Source organism: Pyrus communis, chromosome 8 (assembly GCF_963583255.1).
Source record: "Pyrus communis chromosome 8, drPyrComm1.1, whole genome shotgun sequence".
NCBI classification, from domain to species: Eukaryota; Viridiplantae; Streptophyta; class Magnoliopsida; order Rosales; family Rosaceae; genus Pyrus; species Pyrus communis.
The window spans coordinates 16967053-16987228 of record NC_084810.1 but is presented as its reverse complement, the minus strand read 5'-3'; the positions used below and the strand labels follow the sequence as shown (position 1 = coordinate 16987228).

At 35.5% G+C, this 20176-nt stretch overlaps 2 protein-coding genes across 2 annotated transcripts; one reads left to right on the top strand and one right to left on the bottom strand.

The window, feature by feature from the left end:
- Positions 1-983: 983 nt before the first annotated feature.
- On the top strand, positions 984-1427 carry LOC137743043 (uncharacterized). The gene has a single exon (XM_068482962.1). The coding sequence runs from the start codon at positions 984-986 to the stop codon at positions 1425-1427; it is 444 nt and encodes a 147-aa protein (XP_068339063.1).
- A 2547-nt stretch (positions 1428-3974) lies between these two features.
- On the bottom strand, positions 3975-13009 carry LOC137742769 (beta-glucosidase 11-like). The gene is made up of 13 exons (XM_068482718.1): positions 12622-13009; positions 12288-12351; positions 7191-7246; positions 6923-6998; positions 6746-6817; positions 6546-6633; positions 6200-6455; positions 5654-5769; positions 5319-5539; positions 5132-5160; positions 4951-5038; positions 4718-4808; positions 3975-4355 (listed from the first exon to the last, which is right to left on the bottom strand). The coding sequence occupies exons 1-13, from the start codon at positions 12754-12756 to the stop codon at positions 4124-4126; spliced, it is 1524 nt and encodes a 507-aa protein (XP_068338819.1). The 5' UTR covers positions 12757-13009; the 3' UTR covers positions 3975-4123.
- Positions 13010-20176: the final 7167 nt, after the last annotated feature.

The window sequence follows — 20176 nt, the reverse complement described above, 5'->3', positions numbered from 1 at the left end:
TCTAATTACTAAGAAAAGGAATAAGCCTATATAAAAGCTTGTGAAAAAATACTATTGACCAATGTGGGACAAGAGGGTCTCAAATTTTAACACCTTCCACAGATTTCTTGAATGCATCGGTGAAGATAAACACATCGTTTGTATGGCGTAGTATTGCAACCGCTCATCCAGTGATCTCTAAAGGTCTAAGTTGGCAAGTGGGAGATGGTTCGTGTATAAAAGTTTGGGGCGATAATTGGTTGCCGAGAGAGAATTCTTTCAAAGTTTTCACTCCCCCTCAATTTCCGCAACTCCTTGAGGCTACGGTGGAGAGTTTGTTTTTGGATGGGACACGAATTTGGGACAAAAACCTGCTTTATCGATTGTTTAGCTTAGAAGAAGTGGAAGTTATTCAGAGCATCCCTTTCAGTATTCGACGTATATCTGATAGACAAGTTTGGCATTACGAACGGAATGTTTTTTTCTCAGTGAAGGTGCTTATTACTTGGCAAAGAGAGAGGTGGATGCTTGAACGTCGGGTTCGAATTCCCAAGATTCGTTCATCTGGAAGGGACTATGTAATGTCTGTGTTCCTGGTAAGGTAAAACTATGTGTTTGGCGGGGGTGCTTGGATTCTCAACCTACTGGAACAAAACTTGCTAGAAAACGTATTGTCAAGTAAACAAAGTGTTTGTTTTGCTCCGGGCAGCCAAAAACTGTCGAGTATGTGTAAAGAGATTGCTCAATGGCAGTGTGGTTCGCTAGTTTGGGCATTAGAGGCCGACATAATTCATGAGTATGTTTCAGAGATTGGGTAACTAAGCTTGCTCAATGCTCATGATTCCTCCAAGTTGACTTTTGGCTTGGTGTTGACAGCTATATGGAGCATTTGGAGAGCTCGTAATGATCTTTTGTGGAAAGGCACAATCACTCATCCGCATGATGTGGCCTTGAGAGCCGAGGAATGGATGCTTGCTTTTAGGCACCATCACTCCCCTAGCTAAATGGTATCGATGCAAACCATACAAAAGTGGTCTCCTCCTGACACATGTTTCTTAAAGTGTAACTTCGATGGTGCTTGGGATGAGAGATCGAGGGAAGGTGGCGTTGGGGTGATTATTCGCAATTGTAGAGGCGAATTTTTGGCGGGTCTTGCAGCTGTTGAGGAAGACGTCGGTTCGGCGCTGCAAGCAGAGCTCTTGGCAACTTGCTCAGTAAATAGTTTCATGCAGCTCGGGGATCTTTTCGAAGGGGATTCCAGCTTGACCCTTGCGGCAATGAATGGGGAGGGTGATGATCACTCCATTTTGGGTCCTATCGTCAATGATAATCGTGTTCTCCTGCGAAGTTTTGTTCATGCAATGACAAACTTCATTCGACGTGAGGGGAACGGTGCTGCCCATCGTTTGGCTCGGGCGGGTTTGCGAGGAACAGGGGAGTCGATCTAGGCTGAGACCCCACCAGATATGCTTGCTGACATCTTGATTGAGGAGAGTTCTCATCGCAACCTTAGTTCACGTTGATGTAACTTTAATGCTTTATGAGGATAGCTAACTATAGTTAAGTTGTTTTGTGTGTGACACTCTTTTTCCTTTGACCAGGTTGAAATCACCGGTAAAGTTTTTTATTGAGGCCCTTTTTGGCAAACTATCCTCTTGCTTTGTACGTTTTCTCCTCTTTAATGAATATCGTATTTCTTTTTTTTTTTAAAATTAAATCTTTATGTAAAAGAAAAATAACTCAATGAAATAAAAAAATTAAACTTACTATGAAGAGAAATACCACTAGATCTTCATCAATGTTGTATTAAACTACTTTGAATCTTATCGTTGCAATGATCTGGGGTGAGCTGAAGATCTGGGTTGTGGTGTGGGTCTGATAATATTGTTAATTAGGACGCCATTCACTTAAAGAATCCATGCGCTTCGAATGGTAAGTTTAATTGCTAATTTATTTAATTTTATGATTAGTAAGATGGGGAAAAGCGGAAGAGGAAGAAGCCCGAGACTTCACTTAGAGGGGTGACATCCGCATTTAATCCTTCAAGCTCCTCAGCATCCACTCTAGGAAAGAGATTAAAAATTGGTATGAAAACTCCCACAGTCCACTTCTTACTAAAAAGACCTTTCAAATAAGAAAGAGCAGTAGCCCGTGAATCACTTTTATCAGTCTTCCAATTTCCCTCATCATCATTAAGGCCTTACGAAAAGCATTTAAAAAGTTAAATTTTCCCTCCTCAATTAGTTTTTCCTTCGGCAACGAACATTTCTTAACCATTTGGACATGTGGTGATCAGATTGAGTTGGGGGTGAGCAAAAACTAACTCTTTATAAATAACTTATCTTCATCCTAAAAATTTCATCATCATAACTGTTTAATTTGTTGATCTTCATTTGAATATCATCACTACAATAAAAATATTTAAATCAGAGATTGTTTAGTCATCTTAATATATCACATAAATCAGCGGTGCATGCACCAAATAATACATTTGAATGACTAAATTAACAATCTCTGATTCGATTGATTTTTTCTCAAGGAAAACTAATGAAAATGGCTTGAAAACTTTGAGTTTTAACGATAATAACAAAATAAAGGTAAAGTGAATAGTACCAGGATTGACTTTTTAATGTAAAAATATGATTTTTCGTTAAAGTGAATAATACCATGAACTTTTCGTTAAAGTTCTCTTTTTCTAAAGGTAATTTTTGAGTAAAAACTAAGAAATTTAATAATTTTGATATATTTAAACCAGAGATTGTTTAGTCATCTTAACATATCACATAAATTAGCGATGTAGACACCAAATAATATATTCATAATGAACCTTTGACTTATTTGATATATTTGAATGACTAAATTAACAATCTCTGATTCGATTGATTTTTTCTAAAGCTAATTTTTGAATGAAAACTAAGAAATTGAATAATTTCAAGTAGAAATTTTCACGATGAAGATACGCTATTTGCAATCACAAAATTAAATGTAAACCCAAAAGCATTAGGATTTAATAGAAACAAACATAGCGTGTGCAATTATTTGTTTTTCCATTTAGGTGCTTTTTAAAATGGCCCATGAGTTTCTAATTTTGTCAGATTCTACTCTGAAGTTTTGAAGTTGTATCAATTTACACCTTATTTTGTGTCTTTGAATATCTAATCCGTCATTAAATAGATTATTTTTTGGGGAGCTTTATCAGGCATAGCTATAATAATATGCATGGAACCGGATCCCCGAGCAAATCACATGAGCTGTTTAAATTTGATCCAACAGCTACAAACAGGGTGCCGCTCTAAATGTTTTAATAATTGCAGCCGTTGGCTAAAATTTCAACGGCCTGTATGATAAGCTTAGGAAGGGATCTGGTTCCAATATGTATATTTGGGATGGGTGTATTCCTCAACAAGCCATGAATGCTCTTTTTTATGACTCTAGAGGTCTCGGGTGTTTCCGAGGCTACTCTTTAAATTAAAATTATTTTACCTCAAAAAAAGAGAGGGAGAGAGAGAATGTGGCTTTTTTTTTTTGGGGCCGGGGGGGGGGGGGGGGGGGGCGCGGGGTAGGGGTGGGTTTGGAAATTAGAAACATGCTTTGATAATATGTGGGTGAGGACAAAAAAGCAAATTTTTTTTTTTGTCCGGATTACTTTAAGGCACATGATTTTTCTTTCTAATATTTTCTTTCAATTATGCATGAAAGAGTATAATAGTATTTTCCTTAATTTTTTGTCAAAAAATAGTGTTCTATTAAGATGTAGTGTAGTATTGATTTGTCCATAAAAGCCATATTTATGTGTATAAATTAAACAAAAATGTTCTCGTAGTCACTAGGTGAGCTAAGAATGCATGGTCACCTATCATTGCATTTGATATTAAGGGTAAAGAATCAATGGATATATTAATGTTTTAATCTTAACTTTTGATATCAAATCTAACAATAAAGCGAATAAGTGACCTTGAATACTTATTTAACATGTGACCAAAAAAAAATAAATATATTCATAAATAAAATGCTTGAATTCACGATCACATTTCCAACAAAAAAGGAAAAAAAAAGAAAAAAAAAAGTGATTGTGACATAATAACTTTAATAATTTAAAAGGGAATGCAAACATTGCATCGGAATGTAAGGTGTATAATGAAATCTACTGAATGTAGTAACCGTTGGAAATGGATGTAAGAAATTCATCAAAGCTGATGACAATTTTTCTCTTCAGAAAATGAGAGTACCAATGAGCAGAGAGTTTAGGTTGTCTTTTTAAATCAGGGTCTTCCAAATCCACGTAGTATAGGCCGTAGCTTGATTTATAGCCGTCTAACAACTCAATGGAATCCAAGAAGGACCATACAAAATAACCTTTTGCGTTTGATCCATTCCTTCCAAAATCATATAGGATGAATTAGTAATTTAGAAGTATTATAATTACTAGTACTTCCACTGTGATATCTTGTAGGCTCCCATATTTACATATATATACACGGGCTTTTGACTATGATTCACTTTTGATATTTGGTTATTGAAATGATCTGTTTTTAGTCTGTTGCCATTATATTATCGTTGTATTCTCCATAGATGATCGATATGTTAGAGACATTCAATTTCAATCATTACAGCAACCAAATTGTCAAAAGCAAATCATTTTGGCTAATTGCCCTAAACACTTTTCTTACACACTTTCATTTGGACTTGTGCAGTTAGCTTTGCAATCAAGAGATCAAAATAAATTGTATATATATACCTTACAGCTGCAAGCAAAGATTGGATGTATCCGTCCAAATATTTCACCCTCGGCCAGTCCTCCAATGAGGAATTACGTCGAGTCGATTGACCTAATATATAGGGCCAGTTTTTTATTTTCAGATGATGATACAGATAAAAAGGAAAATGATAAAGCAGCTAATGCCAACTATTGCATGCAGAGGGCAAAGTTAAACCAGAGAGAGAGAGAGAGAGAGAGAGAGAGAGAGAGACCATTTTCATGGATATATAAAGGAGGATTTCCAAAATTTTGCTTGACATATTCCAACAGTCCTTGAAGGCCCCAGGGAGTTATTGGAAACTGATTCAAACAAGCGATCAATAGTGCTCTAAAATTAAACCCATAAGTAGTACTGAACCTACACCACTTTATATTTTGTGTTCAAGCTTTTACCTCAAACGGTGACGTATCATTTTGCAGTGCTGCGAATGCAATTCAAAGTTTTTTGTAAGCTCCAAGAATTATAGGTATATCTAGATATGATCGACGAAATGTTGACATTTTATTGACACATCGGTCATAACAAGGGCAGACAATTGAGAGAATTTCACTACATACATACATATAAGAAAAACCTTACCCAACATCAGTACTGCTGAGTCTGCCGTATAGTCTCTGATTTCCATCTTTAAAATGCTGGTGTAGTCCTTGACGTAGAATGTGGAATAATGATTCACTCCAATGAAGTCAAATGAACCCATGACACTTCGGGACTCGAGACTAGTAAAAACAGGAAGTCTAGAGCCTGCAATCTTTTTCATTACATCAGGGTAATCTCCAAACACCAAGGGATTCAAAAACCTAAAAAACGAAATAGACTCATGGGAATTACAGGTACCTAAAATGGCATCAAGTTTCGGACAAGCAAGAAATATATATGGATGAAGAGGGATGAGTGCCCAACATCTGACTTACCAACCAAAATAGAAGTCCATGGCTCTTTGGGTAGCAAGTTCATCTTCACTAGTTTTTGTTAAGGGAACAAACCAAAAGCCATAAATGTTGATTCCTATATATCCATGCTGCCTGTCCTGTATATGCCGAAAATTTATCACACTGATTGGCCTATATTTTTTTTTTCATTAAAAGTCTAATTTTATTAAGAAACTTATGTGTTACATATATTGTTACTAGTAGTCTTGATTCTTATTTTTGTAGTTTTTAAGTTTTATTTTCTTTGGGCTTATTGTTTGTTCATGTTGGCTAGCACTACAAAGAATTAGTACAAAGGGAGTGGAAACAAATATTGCAGAGTTAGTACAAAAGAAATAGTAGTTTTCTTTCTTCTTAATTTGCTCTTTTTGTCTCTAATTTTTGTCTCTTAATTTGTGAGACATCAAACTTATCAAGAGTACTATGTTTCTAAGGACGGATCGAAGACTTAATAAGTTGATTGTATATTATAAATTATCACAAAGATAAGAATTTTTGAAGTCCGACAGTGACAAGTTTGACAATTACCTTGTATACTTTCTTGTACAATCTAGCAGCTGATGCATGAGATAACAAGATATTATGAGTTGCCATGTACGGTTCTGTTGAGGAGTTACCCCTAGAACAGTTGACACCAAATGGAGCTGAACATCGTTGTGGTGGAAGAAATCCAAGATCGTACCCCACAAGTACAAAAGCGTTAGGCTCATTCATAGTAGTCCAATGCAAAACTCTATCCCCAAAATTTTTGAAGCACACATCTGCATATGCGGTGAAGTCTTTTCTGCATCCACAAAATTGTTCCATATGATCATCTCAAATCCCATTTCTGCATCTCCCATTTAAAACTCACCAATAAAAGTTAGGAACTTACACAATTTTTCGACTAACCCATCCTCCATACTCATCTTCAAGTGCTTGTGGGAGATCACTATGGTGTAAAGTAACATGTGGTTCGATTCCTGGTTTAAACAAACAACTTAATTTATTATCAACACTAGGAAATGTAGATCTTTATAGCTACTCAATTACTGATCGTATAAGCAAGGAAACTGTGGTATGATAGATTGTTACCATGGCTGATTAGTTCATCAATAAGATTGTTGTAATATTGTACACCCTTTGGATTAATAGGTCCTCTTCCATCTAAGAGAAACAAGCCGAATATTGATCAAGTGCATGAAAAACTAAGAACAAGACATCTTTGCTTGTTTTGTTTAATCTGAGTTACAATTCAATGATCATACATACTTGGGATAAGTCTTGACCATGAGATGGAAAATCTATATGCCTCCAAACCAGTATCCACCATTAGTTGGACATCTTCCTGAAATGATATGAATAAACTTGGTCAAGAATAAACCGTATTTGAACTATAATCCATGATATATATGATGCATACGTATCTAATAACATCAGCATATTCCTAATTGGTATGATATTGATTTCTACAACACAAAAAACTACTAGTTCTGAATGGTCTAAACAAAAATTGAACTAGATTGTGTCGAGTATAGACCTTATATTTGTGATACTGATCACACGCTACATCTCCCGTAGCTCCATCAAAATGACCTGAAGATTTGGGACTAAAGCAGTGAGCTAATAAAGCTCTCGATACATGTAAGTTAACGTGCAAATTCAAACAGTAAACGGTATATAATTCAATTATTGATTAGTTGGTTCTAATTGACAATGATCAATTGTTTAACCCTCAATGAGTCGACATAAACATGTGTTCTTTTTACTTAGTTCACAATGATAAGAAGTGTCACCTGGTTTCCAAATTACTAAGAAAATTATATCTGATCAGTAAATCAAGCTTGTCAATAGTTTTCAATAGTCAAATTCCAATTGTGATTAACATTTTACTTGTAAGTGTCGAATTTTTGTTCTCCTCCCTAATTTCCTTGATTATTCTTCCCCTATTTTCAACTTCAATTTTACTTATATTAGCACTCAAATGCTTTCCTCCTATAAAAAATTTGTTGACTCAAACATAGGCGCTCTATGGAAGTTTTTTTGTTTTTGTTTTTGTTAAACGATAGATTTGTTAGATTATGGAGCTAACAGGGTTTGAACCACGCCATGGGGCAAAGGCAACACTCATCTCCACCACCGTGGTAGAGGGCCATTTGTCGCTCAATGCAAGTTAACTAAGGCTCACTTGTTAGTGTTTCTGTTGGAGTTTGATTGTTGTTTTTGAAATCTAAGAAATGAATGAAAATGAAGGATTTGGATTCTTCTGAGTTCTTCCTAGAGAGAATGAGTGCTCAAAGAGGAAAGGAAAACAAATTTTTCATTCTATGCTTCAAACAAAGTGTGTGAGCAATATGACTGTTAGACATAGAGTGAGGAGAGCATCTCTCTCGCATTAGACATAGAGTGAGGAGAGCATCTCTCTCGCTTTTATATCAACAAATTCTAACCATTCAAAACAATCTAGCCCATGAGGTGTTACACTTGTAATGAGTTATGACTCACAACTACATCAGTTAAGTGATGCAAATGGACTATGACCCATTGGCTCACAATACATCAACTAACAAAATAAAACTTATTTCTTCTATTCTAAGAAATCTGTAATGCGGTTTAAACATCAATGCCCTTTCTAAACTCTTTGTAGATTTCACTCTAAGAACTTCCCTTAAGTAAACCAATCAATGCTTTGGCAATACTTTAGTAAGGATATCAACCATCTGCTCTTCAGTTCTACGGTACTCTAATTCAATATATTATTGTTGTATAGCATCTCGATTGAAGTGGAACTTCTTGTCAATGTGCCTAGTGTTCTGATGGAAGATATAGTTCTTGGTAATAGCAATAAGAGATGTGGAGTATTCAATGAGGAATCAACAAATGTTACATCCCTTGATAAAATGACCTTTTTGGTAATTAGATTATACAATTTATAGCCCTGCTCACATGTGATGTAGCCAACAAATATACATTTGTATGGAAGACATAATTCTAGGTAATAGCAATTAGAGATGTGGAGTATTCAATGAGGAATCAACAAATGCTACATCTCTTGATAAAATGACCTCCTTGGTAATTGGATTGTGCAATCTATAGCCCTGCTCACTTATGCTATAGCCAACAAATATACATTTGTGACTGTTTCTCTCTAGTTTATGTCTCATGCTCGAAGGAATATGCATATAGCGCAGAGAACCAAAAATCTTGAGACGAGCAATTCCTAGTTTCCTGCCATTATAAGCTTCAAATGGAGTCATCATGTCTAGTGCCTTTGTGGGACACTTTTTGAGAAGATAAACAACAATGTTCACTTCATCTGCCCAAAATTGATATGGAAGATCTTTCCCGTGCATCATTGATTTGACCATTTCCACCACAGTTCTATTTTTCATTTCAACCACTCCATTTTGTTGTGGAGTGTACGCCATTGTCAACTGTTTTTGTATTCCTGACTCATTGTAGAATTTCACTTGTATAGACATCAACTCTCCATCTCTACCACTTCTTAGGCATTTTAGTTTGTGACCACACTGCAATTCTGTCATTGCCTTAAATTTCTGGAAGCATTCAGAGGCACGTGACTTGTATCTCAAAAAATACACCCAAATCATTCTTGTATAGTCATATATGAATGGAAGAAAATAGTTGTTTCCAGAATTTAATTCAACCTACACCCAAAATTTGATTCAACATGTATTGGCTCATAGATGTCAGTGTGAACTAATTCTAGAGGAAACTTAGCTCTCCAAGTGAACTCAGTTGGGGAAGCATTTCTATGTTGCTTCCCACTCATACAACCTTCACATACACCATTAGATTCCTCCAAGTGTGGCAACCCATGCACCATTTATTGTTCTTAAAGCAGCCTAAGACTACTATCATTCAGGTGCCTCAATCTCTTGAGCCAAGTTTGAGAACAATGAGTTATACTAACTCCCAATGTGACTTGATCTGTTGGCATCATTGTCAATGTGAAACATCTATTCCTAGTCATTTTCACCTTGACTACTAAATTGTCCAATGAGAAACTATCAAACACATTGACAACACCTCATCCAAATAGCAAATATCTATGCTCCATCATTTGATCAAGACTGAGACGGTTTTCTTCTAAACTAGGAACCAATATTACTTCCTGCCAAGCTTTTATTCAATCACTGGTGTACCTTTTCCAGCAACATTTACAATCTCTCTAATTCCCATTTTCACCTTGGAAGAGACGTTTCTCTGCAAATTAATCAGAAGCCTTTCATTTGTCATATGATTGCTACATCCACTGTAGATGTACCAAGAGTTGTTTACCTTCACCTCAGCCATAGCATTACCCATGTAGAATCCTATCTATTGAAGTTGATTGGCATAATTCACCTTCTACATTCCTTTGTTTCCATTTCAATATCTTGGGATATGACCAAACTTCCCACAAATTGTGCACTTGGGTTTACCTTCAAACCAACATTTTCAATAGCACAGTTTATCACAATGTTTGCAGGGAGTTTTGCTTGTGTCCTCCACATTTTGCTTTGAACCAAAGTTTGGCTTGTTATCCCACTTCTTTCCCTCTCTTTTCCAATCCTTCTTAAACTTCTGATGTCCAGTGAATCCATGACGTTTGGATTGCTTGGAAGCAATATTTAAACTAGTTAATGCTCTCTCAATTTTGTTTTTAGCATGCCTATCCAAACATTGCTCAAATATTTTTAAAAATGCTATAACTTATTGAACCTCAAGGGTATCAAAATCCTTTGAGTGTTCAATTATTGAGCAAATGGAATCATAACTCCTAGGCAAGCTAATTAACAATTTCTGCACAATTCATTGCCTGGACAATTCCTCTCCATAACTTTTCTTTTGATTTAATAGATCAAACAATCTAGTAAGGTAAACAGACAAGGATTCATCATCAAGCATTCGAGTATATTCAAAATCTTGAGGTTTTACATTCCTTACTTGTTTATCTACTTTGAATTCTTGTTGCAGGATACCCCAAGCTCCCTTCGAGGTTTCTTAAAATCTTGGGGTATAGTTGATTTGAAATAGCTCCTTAGATCAAACCAAGAGCTCTTGCATCTCTCATCAAGATCTCGTTCCTTGAAGCTTTCTCTGCAACAATGGGATTGATTTTCTTTGCTTCTTCAGTGAGTTTCTCATTCTCCTTATTTGAATCTGGTACTTCAAATCCTTTTTCAATGAAAGCCAAGAGTCCATTGGACTTAAGTATAGTCCTCATATGGATTCTCCGGAACTCATAGTTTTCACCACTGAAAATTGGCACGCGAAAGCTCAGCTCTACTCGATCCAACCATGCTAAGTTTAGACGATTGAACATGGCTCCGAGGCCATGTTAGAGTTTGATTTTTTTTTTTTTTTTTGAAATCTGAGAAATGAAGGAAAATGAAGGATTATGAAATATTTAGATTCTTGGAAGTTCTTCAACGAGAGAATGGGATCTTAGATAGGAAGGGAAAACCAATTTTTCATTCTAAGCTTCACACAAAGTGTGTATATGATCGTTAGACATAAGAGTGAGGAGAGCATCTCTCTCTCTTACATCAATAAACCATTCCAAACAATCTACCCTATGAGGTGATTACACTTGTCATGAGTTATGACTCACCAATACATCAATTAAGTGAAGCATTGCACATGGACTATAATCCAATGACTCACAATACATAACTAATAATAAAAAAAAATACCAAAAATTATTTCTTCCATTCTAAAATATCTGCAATGTTGTTTAAACGCCAACAGTTTCTTCAGAAAAAGATTTACACATTAGTTTCTCAAATAAATATACACATTGGTGACTTTGGTATTTTAAAGGTTGCAGTAGAGGCCCTTAGTGATATTCTTATTTCCAAATGTATTTCTCTATCAATGGTTTTTATTTAACTCAAAAGAACACTTTTAAAACCTTTTTTTTTTTTTTTTTTTTTGGTAACAACACTTTTTTAAACTTTTACCAAATGCTCTAGAAGTGATTTTGGTATATATATAATCTTAGTGCGATCTGTAAGTAGTACAATTGTTTAAATCTAAAATTGTTCACCTAGCATCATAAAGTTGCAATACTCAAACCTAACCAATTCTGTTTGGATACACTAAATTGGCACACTTACTAGCTAACTCTCTAATAGGAGGATCTTATAGTTGTATGTGAGATCTACCTGTATTAACTTTATGCGTTTAAATAGCATTATTCTAATATAATTATCAGCACGTAGCCTCAATATGCTAAACCAAGTGTTCACCTTTCACAAGTTGTAAACAAGAAATGAAGACCGTAAATAATTAACAAAAAATTTGATCTTGTTTCAGAGTAAGAGATACTCTAAATTTTTAAACCGTTAAATCTTAGTTTTATATTTTTTAATAAATATTTAATGATTGAAAAACCCAAATATTCCACCATATTCCAAATCACGATAAATAAATCCCTAATATTATATGGAAAGGGTAATGCTAAAGAAACTAAATTTTAGAAACTAAAGAACATAGAATTTGATTATTGGTTTATTACTTAAACATTAATAAACGTGCTCATTTCTATTGATAAAACATCATTTAGTTTGTAAATTGTCTCCCTAGCATTACCCTATAATGAAAAAGTGATATAAAAGTAGTAGAAGCTAACCGGCCTGGGCATATGTGTCCAAGATGCTTGGGGTCCTTCCGTCTTGGTCTGCAGCACCTTCCACCTATTCATGTAGAATTAGTTTTGAACCAACCCCATTCCATCAGTTTCTTCTCTTCTTTTTATTTATTTATTTATTTTTTTAAATTTTTTTTTTTTATTTTTTTTTTCAATTGAAGCGTAGGACTAGTAATACATACAAAACCATATATATAGGGGCTTATATTATTGTAAGATACTAAGATATATCTAATTAAAATTATTATTATCCCATACATTTTTATGCATGTATGTATGCACATATATGAATCCATGTATACATAAGAAGAAGAACCTGATAAGCAGAGGAGGAAGCACCAAACACGAAGCCTGGAGGGAAGTCATCTCTGCTATATTTATCAGCGCATAAAGAAAGCTTTATGAGAAGAAAACACAGAAAAAATGAAACTCTCAACATGAGTAATAACATAAGTCCGCGGCAAGAACTCAGGAGGGAAGGAGTTTCAAAGGGCAAAAGTTACAAAGAGATTTGAGCGGACACCCTTTAATTTGTTATCCGCAGTTTAGAGCGACTGGTAGACTCCAAATCCTCCTTTGTTGTCTTTTCTTTTGTATGGTTGTTGAGTTGATTCCAAGTCTTGTATGATTGGTTCGAAATAGCCAACAAGAAGACACACAGACAGATGGCGACGCTGAAATGAACTTCACCATTGACGAATGAGGAGGTCCATGGAAAAGTTGCCGTTCCACATTAGACTTGGATTTGAGCTTGGGATTAATGAGGACCATAATTATAGATATTAGTTTATTTATCAATAGAAAAACTAAAAGATAATAATTGCATTCTCTATGGAAAAGTTAGAAAAATAACCAAATTTTTTGGACTTTATAGAATTATAACCACTTTTTTAATTTATTATAATTATAACCAAAAGTTAATATAAAAGTACTAATACATCCTTAATGACTTAATTATTTGCAATCATGCCCTGGAATGGAGTCCAATTAGATTCTTGCAAGTTTGGCGTGAAATATATAATTTGCCTCTGGAAGCTTTTGTTGGAGATATGCCCTGAAAGTCAATCTTTGGAAGAAACCTTTCAGGACAATGTCTATGTATAGATAACTCTAATACAGTAAAAGGCAAAGCCACTCATTAGGATTATCTCAATATACAATATACGTCCAAAATAGTGAATCCATGGACAAGGGATCTATAGAAGAAGTAATCTAATGATGTTAGACTGCAGAAACCTTCTTCATATAACCATAATGTCCAAAAGGTTCATGGTCATAGGATTGTCAAAGGGACACTGACAATACATAGACCAGTACATACTATGTCCCCTTCAAATGGGAAGGATGGAAAGTCTCAACCATTCGTATAGTGACACTACGACAAGTATGTAGGTGCTCATTAAGGGAATGAGTTCATTGAACACAATCAAACGAGAGTACTTGCATGGAGGTCTACTCACATGTCAAGCTAGTAACTCTACTAGTTGGAATAATGTAAGTAATCCTTTGACCTGAGACATCATAGTTGTCTTGGGGATACGTTGTTGATCATTTGATAATGAGACATGACCACATCTCATCTTGGATGTGTTCTATGCATTGTTGGGGTCAATGATTTATTCTCAGATGCATGTGAATGATCAATAAGGGATCTCTAATCCTCGTTATGAGAGGAAGAATACTCTAAGATATGATTCGGGAATCTTTGGCCGAACTATCGAGCATAATGATAGAAGGTGTTCCTATACGACTCAATTGAATCATATAACTTGGTATAATCACATTAGGGGTTTGACATTAAGTATCCATACCCTAGTAATATGATTGTGAGTATTGTATTAGAGAATGATCGAATTACATTATAATTCCAACTGAATAGGTTCTCTGACCAAATTCTACATTACTTGGGTAGCCATGATATATGGTTAGATGTCACTCATGGCTTGTGGGTTCTTCTAGATGATTAATTAAGTAGTCATCAAAGAAGAAAAAGGAGAATTAAAAGTAAGTTTTAATTCACTAAGTAATTGGATAAATTCTAATAAATTGGATTGGTACCAATCACCTCACTACCTCGTTAATTAGAACCTAAAACGATTGTACACCGATACACTCTTGTGGTGAGGCAACTAAAGGATGATGGAATTAATTGATTGGATTAATTAAGTGCTATGATTAATTAGAAAGTCTAAAGAAATCATAAAAGCGATGAAAGATCGTTTCGAGCTTAAAGAAAAGTTCGGGTTCATTCGGGCCCATTGGGTCCTTTTATTCAAGCATAGGATGACTTGAAATGATAAAAACCCAAAGTCCAAACCAACACTAAGTGGCCGGCCAAAGATGAGGAAAGAAGAGAGAAAAAGAGTCAATTAGTTGACTTACTTCTTTTTCCTTTATAAAGGGAGTTTAATGAAAAAGTTTCATTAGGGCTTTTGTGTGTTCTTTTCAACGAAAGAAAAATAAGTCTATCTCTCTCCCTCTCTCTATACAGATAAGGCCGGCCACCAAGAAGGGAAATAGCTAATCATCTCTTCTCCTTTTGGTTATTCCAACATCCATCTCACTACACTAGTGGGTGTGGATCTTTAGAGGTCTTCTCGTTGGAGACTAGAGGAGAATCAAAGGAGTTCCAAATCTATCAAGGTGGAGGAAACAAGGAGGGAGGCTAGACTCAAGGAGTTCCAAGAACTAAGAGCTTGGCGGTGGTCCATCCTTGGTCTAAAGTCTAGATCAAGAGGTATAAAAGTCAACCTTTACTTTGTTCTTCAATATTTTGTTTAATGCATCATATATGAACCTATGCTTCTTGAAGGGGATTTGCATGACTATAGCTTTGATAATATGTGATAATATGCTTCCGTTGCTTATATATATATATATATAAATTTAGAATTGTATATGCATGCTAGTCACTATAAATCCCACTATTAATCTCAATACTTCCCTTCAGCTTTTGCATAGTGTTGAGATCCAAAAATGTCATGAGCAAGCCCAATCAAGCCTTGAAGCCCAATTGCCATGAGAGTCCTAAGTCAAGCCTAAAAACATGCAAGGGTATAGGATCAAGGAAGGAATATTCACAACCATGCCATGCTACGGTAATTAAGTCGAATATTTTATGTACGTCATGCCCATGTCTATTTGTCACACTAAGATAAGCCCAAGTCACGTGCTCGATCAGAGCTTGTCAAGTGAATGTGGTGTGGATGGTTACAAGAGTCTATTGGGCCTATGTGGAGTCAAGATTATGGAGGACTTTGGGCTGCTTGGGGGCCCAAAGATTAAAGCCCATAACCCTTGTAGCCTACATAGGCAAGCATTGAGAGAAAACAGATTTAGCTTACCTCTTTCCCCAGTAAGCTAACCAATCTAATTAGAAAGGATCCAAGTCGTGAAACCCCCAACAAAGCAGGCATTTAATAAAAAGAGGTTGACTTTCACTTCCCAGCTCACGTAGCATTTCAAGCACAAAAGCCATTACACGCTACCAAAAGTAACGTCGGTGGAGAACTGACCCAGGAAAGTAGCGTCTTGAGACGGAGGCATGATGTATGTTTCATAGGTTGGCAGTGCCTAGCCATCTTGCACCAAAATAGAGGGTAGCGGAAAAACTAGGAAGAAAAAAGAGAAAGAAATAAGCCATAACTAGAGATTCATTGAGAATGAATCATTCAACTACAAATATAGGTCAAGAACTTTAGAGAAAGGAACATAATCCCCCAACATAACACAGAGAGCCAAAGAAATCTAGAAGACATCACTCTGCAACCTTAGTATTTTCCATAACCTCCTTCTGAGTATTCTAGCTATTGTAAACTTTGTTACTAACCTATGAAACCCAGGTTATGCCTAGAACACATTGCAACCATGCCAAATATCTTTCTTATGCTAAACTGATAAACTTCTAGCTTCCACTCCATGTCTCACTTGAGCAAGCCATTATATGCTTAATCATGCTATCTTCGAGTCATTGATTCAACCGAGATATTTCCTAAGATATGCTAATTCTTTCGAGATATTCCGGGACTTGGTACGAACCGAAACAAGGAAAACAAGAGGACGTTCTCAAAGCCCAAGTCCACTTCGACCTAAAAGTCCCCTAACACATAGCTTTACCAATCCTCCTATGCCGATCAAATACAAAACATGGCACCTCTCAATTTTGTTAGAAACCATGTCCATGAAGCATCATTTTCTGAGTCATCCACACCAAACCAAACCCCAAATCCGTTAACACCACCCCAAATTCGTCAACACCATTCATCAATTAAAATGAAAGAGAGGAAACAAAGGAACTTGGCAATTAAGATTTGTAAAACTTGATGGGATCTTAGAGAAAGAAACTCGTCTCCCTAAATCTATCTGTCTTTGAATCAAATTCATACCTAGAAAAGGAAACATTTGAAGGATGGTGACGAATTTAGGGTTTGGTTTGATTTTACAGGGTTTCGTTTGAGTTGCTTCGAATTTGGGCAATCTTTCTGTTTGCAGTGCAATTTAATTCAACCTTGATCGGTTCTTAGAGAAAGAAGCTCGTCTCCCTGAATCTATCTGTCTTTGAATCAAATTTGTCCCCATAAAAGAAAACATTTGAAGGATGGTGACGAATTTAGGGTTTGGTTTGAGTTGCTTTGAATTTGGGAAATCTCTCTGTTTGCAGTGCAATTCAATTTAGGGTTTCAAGTTTGATAAGGGAGTAGTGTTAGATACTAATTCCTTACTAGTACAACCTTAACCTTGCTGCAAGGTAGCTGTGGCGGACATACGGGAGGCGGAAGAGAGATTATTTTTGTAAAATACTTTTCTATTACTTTTTCAAATCTAACCGTTACAAGAAAGAGAGTTACTACTACCAACATTCCACATGTGTGAGTGCCACATGACAAAACAGACAAAACACTAATACAAAATCCCCACAATAAAAGGAAAATTACATATTAAACCCAACTCCTTACATTTTGATCCCAAACTCAATTACTTGTGATTGAGGCAATCACAATATTTTCTGTACATAATGCATCCCCCTTGAAAATCAACCTTGTCCTCAAGGTTCAAACATCAAATTTTGGAAACCGAGACTTGAAAGCATCAAAGTCTTCCCAAAAAGCTTCTGCAACATCCTTACCACTCTATTGCACCAGAAGCTACACATTAATTGCATTTCCTTTCTTATACATTCTCCTAGCAAGTATTGCTAAATGAGCTTCATTAGTCAATCCATCATGTGTCACTTGAGGTAGCACCAAGCTTGGGATAATAGAATCTCCCAATTTCTTCTTAAGTCAACTAACATGGAACACAGGATGTACTTTGGTTCCATCAGGTAGCTTGAGTTTATAAGCTACAGTCCCAATTTTCTCAAGGATTTCATAAGGTCCATATAACCTAGGTTGCAATTTGTGATAATCATAAGCTGCAAAACACTGGAGCTAATAAGGAACCAATTTCAAGTATACCATATCACCCACTTCCAGATATCTCTCAGTCATTCTTTTGTCAGCTTGGGTCTTCATCCTGTTTTAAGCCAAAACTAAGTAACTTTTGAGGACAGATAATATCTCATCTCTCTCTAACAAGCATTGTTCCACAATAGCAATATTAGTAGACCCCATTTCATATGGCACTATGTTTGGTGGTGAGTGCCCATAGACCAACTCAAGAAGAGTGAACTTTGCAAAAGTATAATAGGTGGTGTTAAAAACACCACTCAGCCCAAGGTAACCATTGCAACTAGTTCTTGGGTTGTCCTTCTACTAAACACCTTAGATAGGTTTCCACATACTTGTTCATAACCTCACATCATTCTAGGTATGATACCCAAATCTCATGCATAACTTGGAACCTTGTAGTTTAAACTGCTCTTTCCAAAAGGCACTGAGAAATATTGGGCCTACGTCACTTACAATCGAGGTTGGCATACCATGTAACTTGAAAACACTATCAGTGAAACCATTATCTATTTCTTTTTACAATTTTTTATTTTTGTGCTTGGATATAGATTTGCGTTTTGCATTTTTTTAGCCTATTACAAATGAGGTATGTGAATTAGGGGATTCTCTCTGAGTCACTGATCAAACCATTATCTATTTTTTAGACGTTGGAATGATACACTAACTACACTGATTAGATGTGTGGATGATATGGTGATGATGAGGATAAAGGTGAAACATTTGCTTAAGTATTTTACGTCTAAATTTAAGATGAAAGAATTAGGTGAAATGAAGTATTTTCTTGGGGTTGAAGTTACTAGATCAAAAACATGGCATCTTCTTATCTCAATGAAATAATGTTATGAATTTGTTATCATAAACTGAAATGTTGAATTGCAAACCTATTAACTAATACTTCAATTGAACATAATCACAAATTGGAGTTGTACCTTAATCAAGTTTTGAATAGTAAAGAGAGATATCAAATGCTTGTGGGGAGATTGGTTTGTTTGTCTCATATCAAATCGCACGCTTATGTAGCTACTATGGTGAGTCAATTCTTGCATGTAGCTAAACACGTCTCGGATTGAGGCTCCCCAATAAACAAAAAAATGTGAGAGGTCTCGAGTTCGATGCTCTAAGCTGGTGAGTCTGCTTGACTGTAGCCACGGGCAGGGTGAAATTCCCCATAGCCTTTCTAGGCCCCGAATGGGTGGATATCGTGGCTTGGTCAATCAAGAATATTTGGTCTACTCATGCGTATTTAATTTTTGTAGATGGTAATCTTGTTACATTGAGAAGAAAAACCTAAAAAATAGTGGCTAGAAAAAGTGTGGAGGCCAAGTTTCGAGGTATGAATCATGTGAATTAGTTCAGTTAAAGAATTGTTGAGAAGTCTTGGACTTGAGACTAACAAGGCCATCAAGTTATGAGTAATGCTATTCATACTATGTTTTTATACCACATTTCTATACCACCTTAGGTGGCATCTGATGTGGACAGCCACATTATTTGAAAAATTTGCAAAACCTAAGGAAGGGAAGGAGAAAGACTCATCGTATACCACAATCATCATTTAATTAACTAGTTTTTCTTAATTATTAGTTTATTAAATAGTGAACTAAATTTAAAAATATGATTAATTCAAATGATATAGTTGTCCATCAAATGCCACCTAAAGTGGTATGAAAATGTGGTATAAAAGTATAATATGAATAGTATTACTCTCAACTTATATTATGATACTAAGGTTGCCGTTGGCGTTACCCATATTCCAATGTAACATAATCGTAATAAGTGTTTTGATGTGATCGACATTTTATTAAGGAAAACATAGACGTTGAATTATCGTGATTCCAATTTTATGAAGAATAAAGTTGATGCTCTTACAAAGATAGTCTTGAGTGCTCTACAATTCTCTTGATAGTTAAGCACGTGTAATATCTTCACACCAACTTCAGAGATAATGTTAGGAATTGACCTACTTTTATAGGTCTTTATTTACTTTTATATTGTAAATGTGATTAATTTTCATGTCTTTTATGTATAGCAATCGTGTAAATTCTATACTTATCCATAGGATACCTAAATCTGAAATTCCCAAATAACTTTTGTTCAGCAAAGACCACATTGGCTCACTGACTATCATCAAGTTGATGCTATTGTTTATTCTTCTAGTTAAAAGAATGGCATCCTTACCATTTAGTAATACGGTCTAATGATATTTTTAAGTTCGATTTTCGCCAAAAGCGAATTTGAACCATATTATTGTTAGCCCGTAATGAGGCTAAGCCCACCCTCTCCCCTTTGTATAGATAATATCGATTATTCAAAAAAACAAAAAACAAAAAGAACGGCATCCTTGTTTGATAAGAAGGAAATAGCTTTAAAATTGAGCATGTAAGGTAATTACGAAAATCTTGCATTTAGTGTAAAATATCA

Coding starts and splice junctions, on each gene's coding strand:
- LOC137743043 (XM_068482962.1), top strand. CDS start 984: ATGGTATCGATGCAAACCATACAAAAGTGGTCTCCTCCTGACACATGT.
- LOC137742769 (XM_068482718.1), bottom strand. CDS start 12,756: ATGTTATTACTCATGTTGAGAGTTTCATTTTTTCTGTGTTTTCTTCTC. Junction 5,770..6,199: donor TGTACAAGAAAGTATACAAG/GTAATTGTCAAA, acceptor CGGCATATACAG/GACAGGCAGCATGGATATAT. Junction 4,809..4,950: donor TTTATATATCCATGAAAATG/GTCTCTCTCTCT, acceptor CCTATATATTAG/GTCAATCGACTCGACGTAAT.